Genomic DNA, 17,424 nt, shown 5'->3' on the forward strand with positions numbered 1-17,424 from the left:
ACATTTACTCTCCCTAATCCTACTGCTGTGTGATTTAAACTACCCCCAGTGTAATTGTCCTTCCTTTTATTTTCTCCTTAAGTGTGGACTTGGGTAAGACTCTTATGGGCTGCCTGTTTTCCAAACCTGAGACTTTCTCCTTCTGGGGGAGAGCTGAAGAATCTATTCTAGGGATGGCCATTGATGGGTTATTTATCTATGGTTACCATCAATGGGATTATTGGTGAGTATTACTATTAATGGCACTAAACCATCTATGGTGAACCATTGATGGTTTGTACCCCCTTGATGGCCACTGATGCCTGTGGGCCACAAGCCAATCAAAAGTGAAGGGTGGCGGTTGGCTCCGTCCTGAGGAGGGAAAAAAAAAACTATTGACTCTCGCTCATCTATTGAGAGCCATTAGTTGTCTGCCATCTATGGCAAAAAGAGTTAACATCGGTTAGTCACCATCAATGTTTTAAAAACATTGATGGTTGATGGCCATTCCTAATCCATTCCCCAGAAGGATTCCCTGACCAACCTTGGGGTGAAAATCAGAAAAAATTACCTCATACACAATGGGTTGTAGACAATGCAATTTTTAAATATGCAAATTTTTCCCACAATGCAGCATGATAATTGATGCAAAGTTTGTATTCTCTTCCTGTATAGTTTACATATAGAAATCAATAACTAATCATTTGCATATAGTAAGTATTATAATGGCAAAAATAAATAAATAAAAATACTCTCCCTAATCCTACTGGTATGTGATTTAAACTAGCGATATGCTGAAAGGATGGATGTGTAGGGGGGAACTGAATACACTGGCACTGCCTTTATCATTGGGTGTTGAGCTGCCTTTACTTCCATGTGACGCACCTCCACTGGCCTAACACGCACAGACAATTATTAGACAAAAAAAGAAAATTAAAAAAAAAAAAAAATTCATATCCAGAACTTGGGTACAGGTCACAGATTGATGACAACTGGAGTCGGGCAGCACTAGGTTGCATTGCCGACTTGTTAGATCTTGTGCGGCTAAGCCTCAGACACACAGACAAATATTAGACAAAAAAATAAAAAAAAAATTTTCAGCTCCAGACCTTGGGCCCAGAGCACAGATTGATGACGACTGGAGTCGGCCAGCACTAGGTTGCATTGTCAACTTGCTAGATCTTGTGCAGCTAAGCCTAACACGCACAGAGACACGGACATTAGACAAAAAAAAGACAATTTTTTTAAAAAAAAATTCAGCTCCAGAACTTGGGCCCAGAGCACAGATTGATGATGACTGGAGTCGGGCAGCACTAGGTTGCGTTGCTGACTTGCTAGATCATGTGCGGCTAAGCCTAACACGCACAGAAACACAGACAATTATTAAACAAGAAAAGATAATTTTTTTTCAGCTCCACAATTTGGGCCCAGAGCACAGATTGATGACGATTGGAGTCGGCAGCACTAGGTTGCGTTGCCGACTTGCTGTATCTTGTGCGGTTAAGCCTAACACGCACACACACACAGACAAATATATATTAGACAAAAAAAGACACTTTATTTTTATTTATGTTTTCAGGGCCAGAACTTGGGCCTGGAGCGCCGATTGATGACGACTGCAGTCGGGCAGCACTAGGTTGTAACTTGCTGTATATTGTGCGGCTAAGCCTAACACACACACACACAGAAAATAAATTGACTCTCTCTCTCTATATATATATATATATATATATTTATTTATTTATATTTTTGGGTCCAGAACTTGGGCCCAGATGGACGCAGCAGACAGCACAGAACCAGCCCAGATGGACACAGCAGACAGTACAGCACCAGCCCAGGACACAGCAGGCAGCACAGCACCAGCCCAGATGGATCAGCAACAGCCCAGATGGACACAGCAGACAGCACAGCACCAGCCCAGAATGGTTCAGCACCAGCCCAGGACACAGCAGACAGCACAGCACAGCACCTCTCCCCAGCCCTACACTACCCACCCCCTCCCTGTTCAGTCTCCACAGCAGGAGTGAAATGGCGATCGCTGCGTCCCTTATATATAGAGACAAAAGCTCGCAAGCCGCGAGATTTGGTCTCTATGGTTTTGCCTCGATTTGAGAGTACAGAGTCAGGTGGGAACACCCGACCCGGCTTGGATCCGACTCGGATCTACAAAATTCAGGTGGGTTCGGATCTCTGAGATCCGAACCTGCTCATCTCTAGTTTTAATACTCCTGTAGTGGGACATTATCATGCTGTTTTATGTGAAAGGGAATCACTATTACAATTTTCAGATCATCCAACTGTAAAAGACTCATCATTTTACTAGTAATGGTCAGTAAATTGGCTGATCTTTACCGTACACTAGCAATCTATAGCCCCGATTGGTCGGTGAAATAGAGCATGTTGGACAACCTGATTTACCGATTCCGATCACTTTTTGGTCAGAATCGGCAATCGGTGAACCCAATACATTGCCGATATGTTTACACAATCATCTGACAAATAGGGAATTGCCCCAACTGATTGCTGATGTATGGGCCCCTTTTTACTTGTACAAAATAGAGATGTTTCCATATTGTTCCCAGTTATTTTGATAGTGTACCCAATGCCTCCATAGCGTGGGAGTAGGTGTATCTTGGCTTGAATTAATACGCATGAAAATGCAGCTTGTCAGTTCACTAGGAGGCTCCAGGAACAGGCTGCACTATTTAGTACTCACTAAAGCGATCTACAGCTTATCTATAGTGATAGTTCCCATTGCTAGGAATGGGGACCCAGCAACAGACTGCAGAAGCTTTACAAGCAATGCCGAGACCCTGCCAGGTGAACATGTGATGTGTATGCACAGACTGGCCGCAGCGCATATTCAAGACACAAAAAACAGTCAGGGGCAGTGATAGGTTGCCAGCAACAGAGCAGAGGATGCCTCCGAGGACAGGGAAGCTAACCATCGATAGTCTATGACAAGTGGTTTCGCCATCGCTGACGGGTACCGTTGCTGCACCAATGATGGCAGACCCCCAACAGATGTTAAGAAAACATCGGCGCCTGCGGTCTCAAACAATCAATGGTTTCTATCAACGGTTGAACCCATTGGCCATCGATGGTACAGTTGTCAACGGCCTTCAAATTCCTATTTTTATGGTATACGGTGTTTAAAAAAAATATATTTTTTTTTATAAAATCGTGTTGGAAAAGTTTTAAAAAGATGTTCTTGACCTAATTCAATCATAAGAAAACCTGACAATTTCTGAGCGATTTTTAGAAATTTTTTATATCAGTTAAGTGGTTAAATGCTTGTTGCAAGATATTTCTATATAACATTATTAATATATTTTAGGAATTAATGATACTAACGCTGCTGCCTGCAATACTCGATTTCTTGTTTACAACTATTTGCTGTGATATTTCTCACTCAGCACAATATACATGATAAATGTGATGCCTATGCAATAAATTCCAAGTGCAATTTGACAGTGTGTGAATTCATCCCTAAGCATATATTTCTTGCCAGGTTGACTGAGAATATTTTGATAACTATGTTTTTTTTTTAGTGCATAAGATGTTATTTCATTTTAAGCATTGAACACTGGACTACCTGCAACTTGCATGCCCTATCTATATTTATTGGCTGTGCTGTTATCCATACCTTTATAGTGGGTTGAGTATGAAATCCCAGCTGTCGGGATGCCGCTGTTCAGAATACCGACAGTGGCATCCCGACAGCCAGAATTCCGACACCCATAGGAACTAAAGGTAAGTATTTTCCCTACCCCTACCCTAACCCTCCCTCCCCGGTGCCTAAACTAACCCCCCTTTCCTAGTGCCTAAACCTAACCTCCTTGCACCCTAAACCTAAAACCCCCTCCATGGTGCCTAAACCTAACCCCCCCCAGTGCCTAACCTTCCCTCCCCACACCCTAATCCTAACACTCCCTCCCTGGTGCCTAACCATAACCCCCCCCCCTAATGCCTAACCCTAACCCCGATAGCTAACGTTAACCTTCCCCTAACAGCCAGATATTTACCTTCGGGATGCCGATGGTCGGGATACTGGTGTCGGGATCCCAACTTGTCGGGATTTTGGCGCCAGTATTTGGACTGCCGGCATCCTGCACGCCGGGATGCCGACTACATCCCCTTTATAAGAATCTCCAAATCATTATGGACACCAGATACTATAATTAACACAACTTACTCCAATCTGAGGAATGCATTGTTATCTGTAGTACTACATTAAACTTATCGGTCACATGAGATACTTTGAGGAATTGTGCTTGGGATCCTGAGTACTTATTTAAACAGGCTGCTTATAGTCCACCACAAATCGCTGTATTAACCAGCTACATTAAATATACTTACCTTTAGATCATGCTTATCGAGCTAGCTATTATTTTGATGTTCTATTTTACATATATATTGTTCTACTACTTTTGAACCTATATTTCACCTAAATTTCATTTTTGTACCACATATGATAAGAAATTACAGACTTACTTTAATGATAATTTTTTGGTAAAAAAAAATTGATTTTGTTGCATTGTCCTTTTTGCGTGTTCACAGTGAGGAACTCACATTGGTAGTAATTTCTCCCCCTGTATTTTAACTAAGGATTACTTATAAAAAAAATGTAACCCTCAGTCACAGCTCACACTAGTAGTAGCAGAGGCTGTAACTCACTGCAGCATACACACACAGAGATAAGAAGACATTCCTAAGCAACGACAGTAGTCACAGTGAGTGCAGAAAATTACTGTCTTTGCTCAGCAACTCCTTGGTGGTCCCCCAGCAGGTTGAGTTGACCTGCAGTGAAGAATGCGGGATTTAGGATTTACAAAGGTCTTATGAAATTAGGGATTCACAATATTAAAGTTGTATGAAGTCTTAGGTACCATTTAATTTTTTTTAAACAGTCTATTTGTCAGAAAAGCACATTTGAGGATGCACTGTAAAAGAACCGTCCATGAACCGTACACTGTGTAGAGGTCCAGCTATAGACAGTCTGGATTCATAGGACTCAAATTACAAAAAAATTATTCGGTGTGCTGAATATAACACAATTACCCCATTGTCCCTCACAATACAAGAGAAAGGCTATATGGATTTCTGCTATTGTGTAAACTATCTATTGTACTTTATCATAAGCCCAACCCCCCTCACTTCCGCTGTCGCTATCCATTCAGAACTAAGTGAAAGTCTCTGGGAAGGAAAGTATATTATATACCATCACATTGGGCCTGATTCAGGTGCCCGGACTGCGCATGAGCCGGGTACGCAGTGCGCATGTGTTTGGATGCCACTGTGACACCGCAGCCTGATTGACAGGCTGCAGCCATATCAGGACAGGGAATGGGTGGATATGAGAACAGTTCTCCAAAATGGAGGTGTTTTGCCTTCATTTTGTGGGAGTGCTGAGGCTAGGGTCTGCATCTTCCGACACAGATTTCCTGGCTCCGGCCGAGCAGTTCCGATGTCCATTCTGAGTAAGCTTAGACTTACTCAGATGGGTGATGACTGTGGCCATCACGACAGATGGTGATTCAATGCTCTGATGATGGCAGGAGATGTCTTGATGACTCCTGTAGTATTAGCATAATTTAGCATTGCTGCTGTGTCCAAAGATGCAGTGATGCTATTAGCGTGCAACTCTCAATCAGGCCCATAGCTCATAACATTTGCTAATTGAGAGTCAGAAAAAGTGCACACGCCACTGCAAAGCATGCACAAGGAGAGGCTTGGCAATGATACATGGGGCTTATATAGTGCTTTGGAAGCACTGGCTAGCTCCCAGGCCCCTCCACCTTCTATGCCAGAAATCTGCCACGGAAAGGGGCATCACATTTTGGGACATATCTTTCAACTGTTTTCAAATTGGGACAATAATCCTTTTATGGTGCCCTCAATCGTTCAATCCCTGGTGGCAGTGAGCACTTGTGGTGTTGTGATATTGTTAAGGTTTGGTGTAGGTGTCAATTTGTGCCACTGGCATAACTACAAAAAAAAAAAACACTCTGCCACAGGTACTTAAGTACCCCAACCCTAATAGCCATTCACACAAATACCTAAAACACATAACAAGGGAACCACATGGGTGCACTGCACAATTTCATCAATTGCCATAAAAAGATCATACCCGGCAGCCAATCACAAGCAGGATGCAAGGAAAAATACTTGTGGCTCGCTGGCGATCAAGGGGAGTCCCCTGACTCCCAGCTCTGGCCATCGTGTGGCTTTAGTGTATCGGTGGGTATTTTTATGACCATTTTCAGGACTACTCTCTTGGATGACAATTATATTCTGCGAATCTTTACCGAATTGGGCCAGTTTTGAAAATATATCGGTGGCAGCCAATCTCTGACATATTTATATCTTTTGCTGTTATTGTACAGGTATGATCCAAAAAATGTAGAGTTTAACCTGTACTATGTTTTCCATAGATGTGTTATATCCATAATACTGGGCACTGTATAGCCTTCATAAATTTTATATCTATTAATAATCTGTGTAAATAAATTTCAAAGTGTCAGTTTAATCTTTTTTTATTTATTACAAGAATAAAAATACATGATTTGTATGACTTTTCCCATACATCTTATCGTACCTATATAGTACCTTCTCGCCCTTGTCACAGTTGACAACAATGAGTACAAAATGTAGCACAAGAAAAAAAAAAGTGCGTCAATCAATGTAATTGCCGGCATACTGCACCGTTATAAATAGGGCAAAGCCTTTCATACATCGACCCCTTACATCTTACTGTAGGCATTATTTCAACAGACCTAATGAAAATGGAGGGCACCCTAGTGTGCAGGATGGACCTTAAACCCCTTGGCTATAGGACAGTTGTACAGACAACTGCATGGTTAGTGGAGGATTAATATGTTTTGGTAGCTAGCCAGTGATAGAGTTATGGGTGGGATTAGAGGTGGAGCTGCAGTTACTTAGGCCATCTCCCTATAGCAAACTGCCTGTTTTCAGCATTTTCCCCTCGCTCCCTATTTTTTAGCTATTTTTGAGGTCACCTTTTTGCTTTTTCTTTGGCGTTGGATGGGAAAGAACAGCTGCAGGGAGGTCAGTGAACTGATTAATAGGTCGCTCCCCTTTGGATATACATTTTAGCTGATTGTTCCTACTTGGGGGTCAGCAGACTCGGTTGTCTAATCGGGCTTGGAAGGTATGGGGGATTTTCATGTGACCTATGGACTTGCTGAGTGGGCAATTGGCCCTGCAATATTTTTCTAGTCATCTGATTGGTAGTCATTAACCCAGTTAACCCTAGTGTGTATGTGTGTGCGCGCATTGATATGGAATATAGATTGTAAGCTCCATTGGGGCAGGGACTGATGTGAATGGTCGAATATTCTCTCTGTAAAGCGCTGCGGAATATGTGTGTGCTATATAAATAACTGGTAGTAATAATAATAATAGTCATTGATTCTGTTGGCTGCTATTTCTTTCGGTTGCCACCATAGTAAAATTATTTATTGTTTGATAATTAATAAACAGGCCCACCAGTTTAAACGCCACATCTGTCTCCGTGTTATTAGTTTAAGTTTATTGCTAAGATTTAGGGTAAAATGTAATAAGGTGAGAGTTTAAAAAGTGTGAGAAAATTCACATTGTCTAAACTCGGCCAATGTAATAGAGACCGAGTTTGCATGTTTTTTAGACTCAAAAAACTATCACGATTTAAACTCTCATCCAGATGTTTTCCCATATTGAATATAATACTCGACCAATGTGATAATTTACGGCTTAACTCTCACATTTTCTAAACTCTCACCCTATTAAGGGGGGTATCCACTAGACGATAAAGTTGAACGATTGAACGATTATAAAGTTGTTCGATAATCGTTCGTTAATCGTTCAAACATCGTTTGAACATCGTTTGCAAATCGTGCAGTAATTGTTTCTAACGATGTACGATGCACGCTCCCGCTGGTCGTTTCATCGTCTCCTCCATCGACTGAACATGCAGGTCAATTTCACTTGATTGCTCACAAATCGTTTATACATCGTTTACACATTGTTCACGCTGAACGATCAAACGATGAACCACTGTCTGCCCACTATAGCTGAAAGCTCTCAATCACCGATTAAAACAACATAGTTTATTGTTAGATCTTTTACAAATCGTTTGCAAATTGTTCAGAGTGGAAGATCATATTTCAAGGGAAACTTCAAGGGAAAATCGTTAAGAGGTTGGACAGGGATAAAATCGTCTAGTGGATGCCCCCCATTACAATTGACCCTTTGTATTTAGATGCATAAGTTGTCAATTGCCGCTAGAGCGTTTATAAAAACAGAATAACTTGTTGTTTTTCACACATCTTATATGCTACTGGTCAAGCTAGACCGAGAGCCTAGATAACCGAACTCTTCCAAAAGAAAAGTGAATCCTCTAAAATATATATGATTAAAATAGTGATGTCTCCCATGCAATTTGAGTAGTTCTCCTGTTGTGCTTGTCCCACAATCACACCGACTGTCCCTTATCCCTGTATCGTTATGTTCCCATCAGGAGACAGTGCAGCAGTAGAAGCAGCCGTTGTATCAGGAACACTCAAAGACGTGGTTTGATAGATGACCACATTCTGAAATAAAACACAGATGCTTTGGTCAAACATCAGCTAAAACAATTAGCTGTAAAAATGGGTAACTACATCCTAATATACTGTATAATGAATCCATCCCATGAAAAGAATACTCCAAGTAAATAAACTCACCTCTTCCAGATGTTTCTCAAAAACGTAGAATAATCAAATATGAGTGTAGGAACCTACTACTGGGGGACACTGGTCCCTTTACCAACACTCAGAGCCGGCCCTAGGCATAGACAAACTAAGCAAATGCCTAGGGGCATCCAAGGTCCGCCTAGAGACGGTGGAGGTTTGGTGAAGGCAAGGCCGGGGCACCTGCTGCCAGCTGGGCAGAGACTCTGGCAGCAGTTACTGCCGCTGCACATCATCCACGATCGGAGCTCAGCTGACAGCCTGGCAGCAGCAAATAGTGAGTGGACACAGAATGAGCTTTTGCGCATGGGCAGAGGCTTATTGAGGACTTTAGGTAATGGTCAGAGGAGGCTGCTGCACCATGGCCCTTGGCGGAGCTCGAAGTAGTGAGTCACACCTCACGGCTCTGGGCTCCGCCTCCAGCAATCATCACACACAGCTGCGACCTGCCAGTCTGAGACTGGAAAAATGGGTCTGCCACCCGCGTCTTGCTGTACCCTTTTCAGGATCTTACAGGGAAGAGGGCACCACGCAAAATCTTGCCTAGGGCACTAATTTGACTAGGGCCGGCTCTGCCAACACTCCATTCCCTTGCTCACATCATGGCACTGCCCCTATCACATCATTCCTCTTCTGACATACTCTGTGCTGCTGGAGGACCCCGATTCTTTCACTATAGAACACTCAGCCTACTGCCCTCCATTCCACTCCTCACATCATGTCACTGCCCCTGTCACATGTAGCCCTGTCCTCATTAATACATCACTCATCTCCTGATGTACTCTGTGCTGCTGGGGGACACTGCTCCTTCCACTATATAACACTCACTATGTGACTTCCTGTTGCCTCCATTGCCCTCCTCACATCATGTCACTGACCCATCACACGATGCAGCATGCCCTCACCAACATATCACTCATCTGCTGATATACTCTGTACTGCTGGAGAACACTCTTCCACTATAGAATTTTCTATATTTACTGTATATACTGTGTGTATTCCTTTTAGCCTAATTTGATGTCAATTAGCATAAAGTTAGCCTGAGGGGGGGCCTTATTGGTACATATCTTTCTTTGTGTCTTGCTCCCCTTTCTCATGTCATGCCGTTGAGCCTTATATTCAGGGTCGGACCGGCCCACAGGTAAACAGGGGACATCCCTGGTGGGCCCCACCCCCTCCTCTAGAAGTTAGGTTCCAGACTGTGCATTTAAAGTATACATTGTTAGCAGCAGCGGCTCCTACTCTCTTAGATGAGGGGGGCTGCCGCTGCTGACAACAAAAGGGGGGTGCAATCACGCACCCGCTCCTCCTGGCCGGGTTCCGGCACCTGCGCAATCGATCTGTCAGGCAGCGGGACCAGCACATGAGTACTAGCGGTGGGGAGCTGCGCATGCCACCGACATCCAAAGGGCTGCATTGTCTGCAGCCCCTAGGAGCCAGCTAGGGCTGGAGGAAAGGCAGAGTAGCGGCTTCCTCCTGGAAGCCGCTCTCTGCTAATAGCAGCCTGGACTGGCATTCCCAGGGGTAGGAGACACTTCCGCCTGGGGCTGCCTGTGGTGTATGTGACTGGCAGGTAGCGCTTCCAATAGGAAGCCACTGCCAGTCACACAGTGTAGCCAGTGCAGTCACGGACTGCACTGACTAGTGACTACACAGAGGTGGTGGGTTTTACGGGGGGGCTGCAGCCTCGCAGCCCCTAGCAAAATCCAATACTGATTGTTACTATATTTGAGGGCTAGTTACCTGGAGCTGGACTACTGATGAATAAGGGTGCTTGGCTCACTTCTATAGATATATTACTACACCAAGTTTGTCCCTCCTGCAAATTTAAATGGGTGGTCGTGACGCAACCCCTGTCCCTTCCTTTTGTTGGCTGTAGGCTTTAACATAATTAACACAATTCCTGACAGTGATTGGAATGACATTGTAGATTGACATTCGTTCACTAGCTTACAATTAACTTGTCCCAGTGGTAAGAGCTTAGATAAATGATTGCTTTTATGATGGCCTGTATTTCCCTTTTACTAGACCTAATGCCGTTCTCATTGAGTTTTAGGCACCTGCTGGTCAGTAGCAGGGTCCTCCTTCACATACACAGTGCATTAATGTATATAAGTATATACAGTATATATACACAGGATCACTCTCATGTGATTATTATACATACAGTATATGTTACATTATACTACATTCCCAGGACTATGGTCTACTCATTGCAGTGCATTACTGTTATCAATCTGCTATGCATGCACTATCAGTATTTACTATATATATTTATAAAGGGACCCAAGACCATGCAATCTCTATAGTTACTGGTCACACCCCCTATGGTGGCTTGCCACACCCTTTAAGCATGGGGCCCTATCACTGGATTCCCCTATTGGGCCCCAGTCTGACAATTATATTGGCTGTTATATAGCTATGGATACAGCCTTAGCTTTGGACAATTCTCCCAGCCTTCACAAGACCAAAGGTTAATGGAGTCCAGAGGCATTCAGAAAGAAGTCTCAGAGGACAAGCCCTTTATCATCCTGTAATCAGCCCTTCAATGTGCTTAATTATTAGACTAAAATACAGTAATAATTATATTAATGCTATATAGCAACAGCTCTTCCTGCGAGATCCCAACCAGAACCGGGTCTAGAATGCATCCACAGACAAACAACCCAGGAATACACTTATAGGGGTCAATTCAAATAAATGCGAGTTTGTAAAAGCAGGAAATTCGGATACAATTAAAACTGTTAGTGGCCATAAGTAAAGTACTGGAGTTTCTTAAAAAGTTGCTTGAGGAAGCCAACTTTAACTTCAGATGGCATGGATTCCCGGAGCCATGCTCCTTTCTATGGGAAGGAGGTCCAGGGTTGCAAAGAGGGATTCAAGCGGATCTCTCAGCTGCCTACCCACTTGTGCCTTGTGGCAGTGCGCTTGCGCAAACTCATATTAGCCATTTAATAGAATATTGCAGTTCTGCAGACCAGCATATTGGAACCATCCTATGAGTTTCACTGAGAATCAATGTTATCAGGATTATGGGTCAATCAAAAATGGAGGTGCTTATACTCTAAGTGGACAAATTATTATGACCACCAGGCAATTTTATGAAAAAAGCTATTCCGCAGATAATGCTAATGTAGCATGCCTTAATCTGTATAAGAACATAAGGTATGCAGAGACTAATGAAGTGCGTCACTCATGAAATAATGGGTAAACAACGCAATCTGATGGACTTTGAACATGGAACGATTGTTGCCGCTTGTAGCAGAGGGGCGAGCGCTCACAAAACAACTGCACTGTTGAACCACTCAAGGGCAGCAGTTGTTAAAGTGTACACAGAGAGGACCAGCAGACAAAACACTGGGTGTGAGCGCAAAGACTATGGCCATACACAGCTACTGGATGCTCGAGCTGAACAAAGAGGGCATACTTGTTCAGTCCCATAGGCAAAAGTGCATCAAATGACAGATAATCTAAATCAGGGACCAATTCAGATGGCCTCTCAATGAATGGTACACCACATATTATTATATCGTATGGGCTACAGAAGCAGATGCCCTGTCCCAGGCTTGGCGACAGGGAGGTACAACAGGTACTCCTGTCCCGGGCCCGAAGCTTTAGTGGGGCCCCGAGGTTCTAAACGGGGCTATAGTGCTGGCAGCTCTGATCATGCCCCAGGATGTGTCGTCGCTGGCGGGGATCTTCTGCTGCTGTCGCCGCCGGGTGATGGGAGTTGTTCGGAGTTGCTGTGGAGAGTGCCAGCGGCTGGCCTTTGCGCGGGTGGAGAAGGAAAGTGCTGGCGGCTGTGTTGTAGTGAATTGTCCTGGCTGCAGTCAGCAGGTAGGGAGGGCGCGTGCGCACACACACACACACAAATACCTCCCCCTGTGGAGGGGGCCCTCAGCGACCTCATTGTACCGGGCCCCAAAACTTCTGCTGCTGGCCCTGCCCTGTCCATACGCCATTGCTATCTGCTGCAAACAGGGTAAGATGCTCCAGTTTGCTCAGGAACACATGGATTGGACAGTAAATGTTTAACAGCTGGTTTTTAGTGGCTTTATGAATCACGTTTTTAATTACACCATGCAGATGGTCGGCTGAGGATATGGAGACAACAGCACATAAACATGGATCCTTCTGGATCCGCTACCATCAAACATTCAGGAACTGGAAGATGCACTTCATCACATTTGATTGACTATGCCTCGAAGAATTCAAGTCATATTAAGGGCAAAATGTAGCCCAACAAAGCACTACTTGGGTCGTCATAATAATTTGGCTACTCAGTATATAGAGCTTATGAAAATAGAGCCAATCAAATCACAGTACAATGTAGCACATAAAGTACGGAATGTGCTAATAGTAGGAATACGCTATTCCAAAATGGATACCTGTATACGGCGGTTCGATTCCCGGCAGCGCCTGGCCGACAAAAGCAGAGCTCCCGGCAGCGGAACCCCGACAGCGCTGGAAATCCCGATCGCCGATAGGTAAGTATCTACTAACCTAACCTAACCCTCCTTAGGGGTGCCTAACCCCAACCTCCTCCCCCTGTGTCTAACCCTAATCCCCCCTCTAAGTGCCTAACCCTAACCCCCCTTTCCCCACTGCCTAAACCTAAGTCCCCCGGGGGGGTGCCTAACCCTAAGTCCCCCCGGGGGTGCCTAACCCTAACCCTCCCTCCCCCTAGCCTAACCCTAACCCTCCTGGGAGGCTGCCTATCCCTAAGTCCCCCCGGGTGCCCTAAACCTAACCCTTCCCCCCCCCCCCACGGCTGTCCACTCGCCGCGCCCGGCATCCCTTCGATCGGGATGCTGGGCACCGGTCTCCCGGCGTCGGGGAAATGCCAGGAGTCTACATCTCTACATCTAGACGCCCAGCATTTCACCCTCGCCAGGATGACAGTCGGGAAGCCGGCTGTCGGTATTAAGGCAGCCGGCTTCCCGATTGTATACCTCTCACAACTACTTAACTGTATTATATGTGCCTCTTAAAAATAACTGGAGTTCCAAACATATATTTATAAAAGAAAATTAATGTCAATTAGTGAAATAAAGTGCGTTTGCATCTATAGTTAAGGTGGGTACACACGGTACGATTGTGTACCTACCATTGCAACCCACAATCCCTGGCCAACATATTGGGCGGTCCGTACACACAGCGCAGCATGGGATCATCAGCCGCATCCACTGATCTTTCTGCATGTTCAAAAGATCAGGTGATGCGACCGACGACCCCACGGGAGCGCGCAATGCACGATATAGTGCATACACACATAACAATACAGACAACTGGTTTTTCTGATGCGTCTGATCGTTAGCAATATCGTTCCGTGTGTAGGGGCCTTTAGCCACTTCAATCCTTCTTCCCAATTAAAATGATCTGTTATCCTAAGGATCTCAGGGCCTAATTCAGACCCGCTCGCAAGCGCTGAGCGCTCGCAAGCGGGTCGATGTTGGCTTAGTGCGCATACGCACGTCGGAGGTGGCTCCGTCGTGCGCATGCGTGAGACCCGGATAGCGACGGGCAAGCCGTTGCTATGGGTCTCGCTACAAAGGGAGCATGCTTTCGATGGTCAGTGACAGCACGCCCCCTTTGGTGGGCGTGCCGGGGCGTGCCTGCCCAGACGGAGGCGTTCCCATGGGAACGCCTACCGTCTGGGGCCGGCCCCACTGATATCACAAGTGATGTCAGTGGGAGTGCTTTCGGCTCTGATAGAGCCAAAAGCACTCCAGGGCTTGCGGCAATGAGACCCAACCACAAGGGTCTAGTCGCAAGCCCATCGCGACCATCTTCCTGGCCGCTCGCTATAGCTGTGGGTGGTCACCCACAGCTATACGAGCGGCAGGAGGCCGCTCTAAAAATTCAGAAGGACGGCCCTGATTCAGAGCGAGCGCTCTGTCAGAGCGTCCGGCTGTGAATCAGGGCCTCAGTCTTCAGTCTAATGCTTTAAATAAGAACTAATGAATTACCATATGGTTGTAGTTTAAGATCCACATTAAAAGATACATTTGTTGTTAGAGCCTTCACATCAGAGATTATGGATCACCCTGGGGGAGAGTCTCTGTTTGGAATTTTTGGAAAATATATAAAAATAATAGAAACCAATACACAGATCCAGCCTGCAAACACAGAGTGAGCCCCTGGAAAATATACTTTATTATATGAAGGAAACTGTCAATTATCATATAAGAGATCCCAGGACTAAATAGGGGTCCACCACAAGGGATCCCAGTATCAGGGACCCTATAAAAAACAAACAAAAAAAAACAACAGATATTTCATTTATCCTGCCGGATAGATCCTATTTGAGCTTAATCCTTCATTTCAAAACAGTTCTAATAAGAATCAGAGGGATAAGAGTTCATGGGACCAAGTTATACTACTTAGCAAAATATTAAATAGAAGGTGAATGGCGAGATGCAGGAGGGATCACGTTACCCAAACTCCCTGATGAGGTCCTGGTTGTGGATGGTGGAGGAGGGGGGAGTCAGGGAATAAATATTACTCACTCACTTCCCTTAGTGTTAAACGTTTGGGGGCCAGATGAACGGAGAGGAGTCACATCTTTCTATGTTTGTAATGAACGTTAAGGCTCCTCAGGGCCCGATTCTGACCTGCTCGCAAGCACTGTACGCTCGCAAGCGGGTCAATGGTGCCTAAGTGCGCATGCACGCGACGGAGGGAGCTCCGTCGTGCGCATGCGCGAAACCCGGCGAGCGACGGGGAATCCATCGCTCGGGGTCTCGCACCAAAGGGGGCGTGCTGTCCATGGTGAGTGACAGCACGCCCACTTTGGTGGGCGTGCCGGGGGCGTGGCTGCCAGACGGAGGCGTTCCCATGGGAACGCCTACCGTCTGGGTCCGGCCCCACTGACATCAGTAGTGATGTCAGTGGGAGTGATTTTGGCTCTGATAGATGGATCTCTCAATACCGCAACCCGGGAACTCTCCAAAGGAGGAATGAAGAAATACTTGCTGAGGTGCCATTCCAGACTGATCCAGTCATTCCATAGCAAATGTATACAGGACGGCACTCAGTAGACTCCTTTATGTCATTTAAAATGGTCCTTTATTTCCAATGTTTCGGGGTCTTCCCCTTCGTCAGGGACAACAGGTTAGAAGGAGTCTACTGAGTGCCGTCCTGTATACATTTGCTATATATATATATATATATATATATATATATATATAGTGTATTACCATATGTATCCTACCATCTATACTATTGTCTTATTGAGCATGATAAGAAGATTAAAAATATCATAACTGAAACACAACCTGCATAACAATTTTATTAAAAGGCTTTAAAAATATAAATATAATGGCTCCTCTGAATTACCAGCAAGATATGATTAGATTTCAAAGTTGCGAGAGGTTAATTAATAAGAAGTTATAATTATTTAAATGGTTATGGATATATTTGCGTCACTGTTATAATCCTAGAAAGAAAATGCACACCTTTTACTAGAGCCTATCAATCCACTAGGAAACAGTGACATAAATGTGGCCCAAGGTTCCGTACTGGCTTGGTGTTGTGATATTAATTCAAATAGTTGTCTTTTTTTTCTAAATAAATTGGTCGTAAACTACTCTATGTGGTTGATATATCTAGCATTGAAAAAAAAGAGTAGAGAAGTTGCCCATAGCAACCAATCAGGTTGGAGGTAGTATATATCAAGTACATTCTGTAACGTGATAGGTTGAAGCTGATTAGTTGCTATGGGCAATGGTCCACTTCGCAACTCTTTTTTCACCGCTTGATACATCAACCCTAGAATAACGTAAATTGATGCATACTTCTAGCATATTATACAACTTATTTGTCCTATTACATATGTTTTGAAGACCAGTAACTTACCATTTCAGTAAATGATGATCGGCACACAGTTCTGCATGCAAATACAGATGTGGATATGTTGATGGTGAATACCAGTATGGTAAGTATTAACAGAATTCCAATGATACCCTCTAAGAGAACCTGAAATAGCAAAACGAGTGTTGTTTGTAGACAATTCAAAAGTTTTAAAAACAAGTAAGAAAGGTCCTCATCTTTATATATTAGAAAAGTTGTGTTTTAACGAGTTTAATAATATTCATGAAATAAATGTATGATTTATACTTAAATATCTATAGCTAACATGCTCGCTTTCATTCCTTTGCAGTAGGCTGCCATGTTAGGAGGATAGTTCTATTGATGAGTGAAATATATCATGAGTGCATCAGCGGGTGTGTACACCCAATAGGTCGGTGCATGACATCATCCACAGACATATCAGGTTGGCCCCACAGCACAGTCGATGCAGATATATCTGAAAGCTAGATCACTGCATTTGGCTGTGTGTAGGGATGAGCCATTGACCGCCCATACACTTGCTGCAGGACGGCCAATAGGGACATCTCAACTGGGCAGGCAAATTTAAATGCCCGCCTAGTTGTGATTTCAGCCCAGACTTAAAGTGGCAGATTGGATTGGATAGCTTACCAATGATCGGCCACTCTGACGGTGGATCAGCCTGCTGACCAAACCGTTGTCCTAGTGTGTACCCAGCATAAGGAAGCAGACAATGGGCCTAACTGATATGTGCACTGGATCTGCCCCTCTGCACCTGGTCTGCACAGCACACATCATGGTACATGCCTACTCTTCACAGTAGAGGTGGAGAAATCCAAGTGGCTTGTAGTGGCGTTATCTAATAAGTGCTTTGTATGTGTGCACA

The 17,424-nt window shown here is 44.5% G+C and overlaps 1 protein-coding gene across 4 annotated transcripts in view; it reads right to left on the reverse strand.

The window, feature by feature from the left end:
* Positions 1-6,499: 6,499 nt before the first annotated feature.
* LOC148478217 (membrane-spanning 4-domains subfamily A member 4A-like) overlaps positions 6,500-17,424 on the reverse strand; it is a 38,096-nt gene continuing 27,171 nt past the window's right edge. For all 4 annotated transcript variants that reach the window (XM_088455811.1, XM_088455812.1, XM_088455810.1 and 1 more), the window contains 2 exons: positions 16,566-16,685; positions 6,500-8,570 (listed from right to left, as the gene is read on the reverse strand). In XM_088455811.1, coding sequence (XP_088311937.1) covers positions 8,469-8,570; positions 16,566-16,685 — 222 coding nt within the window. In that variant the 3' untranslated portion in view covers positions 6,500-8,468. The remainder of the gene's footprint in view (positions 8,571-16,565; positions 16,686-17,424) is intronic.

This window comes from Taudactylus pleione, unplaced genomic scaffold (assembly GCF_031769625.1).
Source record: "Taudactylus pleione unplaced genomic scaffold, aTauple2 ptg000671l, whole genome shotgun sequence".
In the NCBI taxonomy this organism is placed as follows: Eukaryota; Metazoa; Chordata; class Amphibia; order Anura; family Myobatrachidae; genus Taudactylus; species Taudactylus pleione.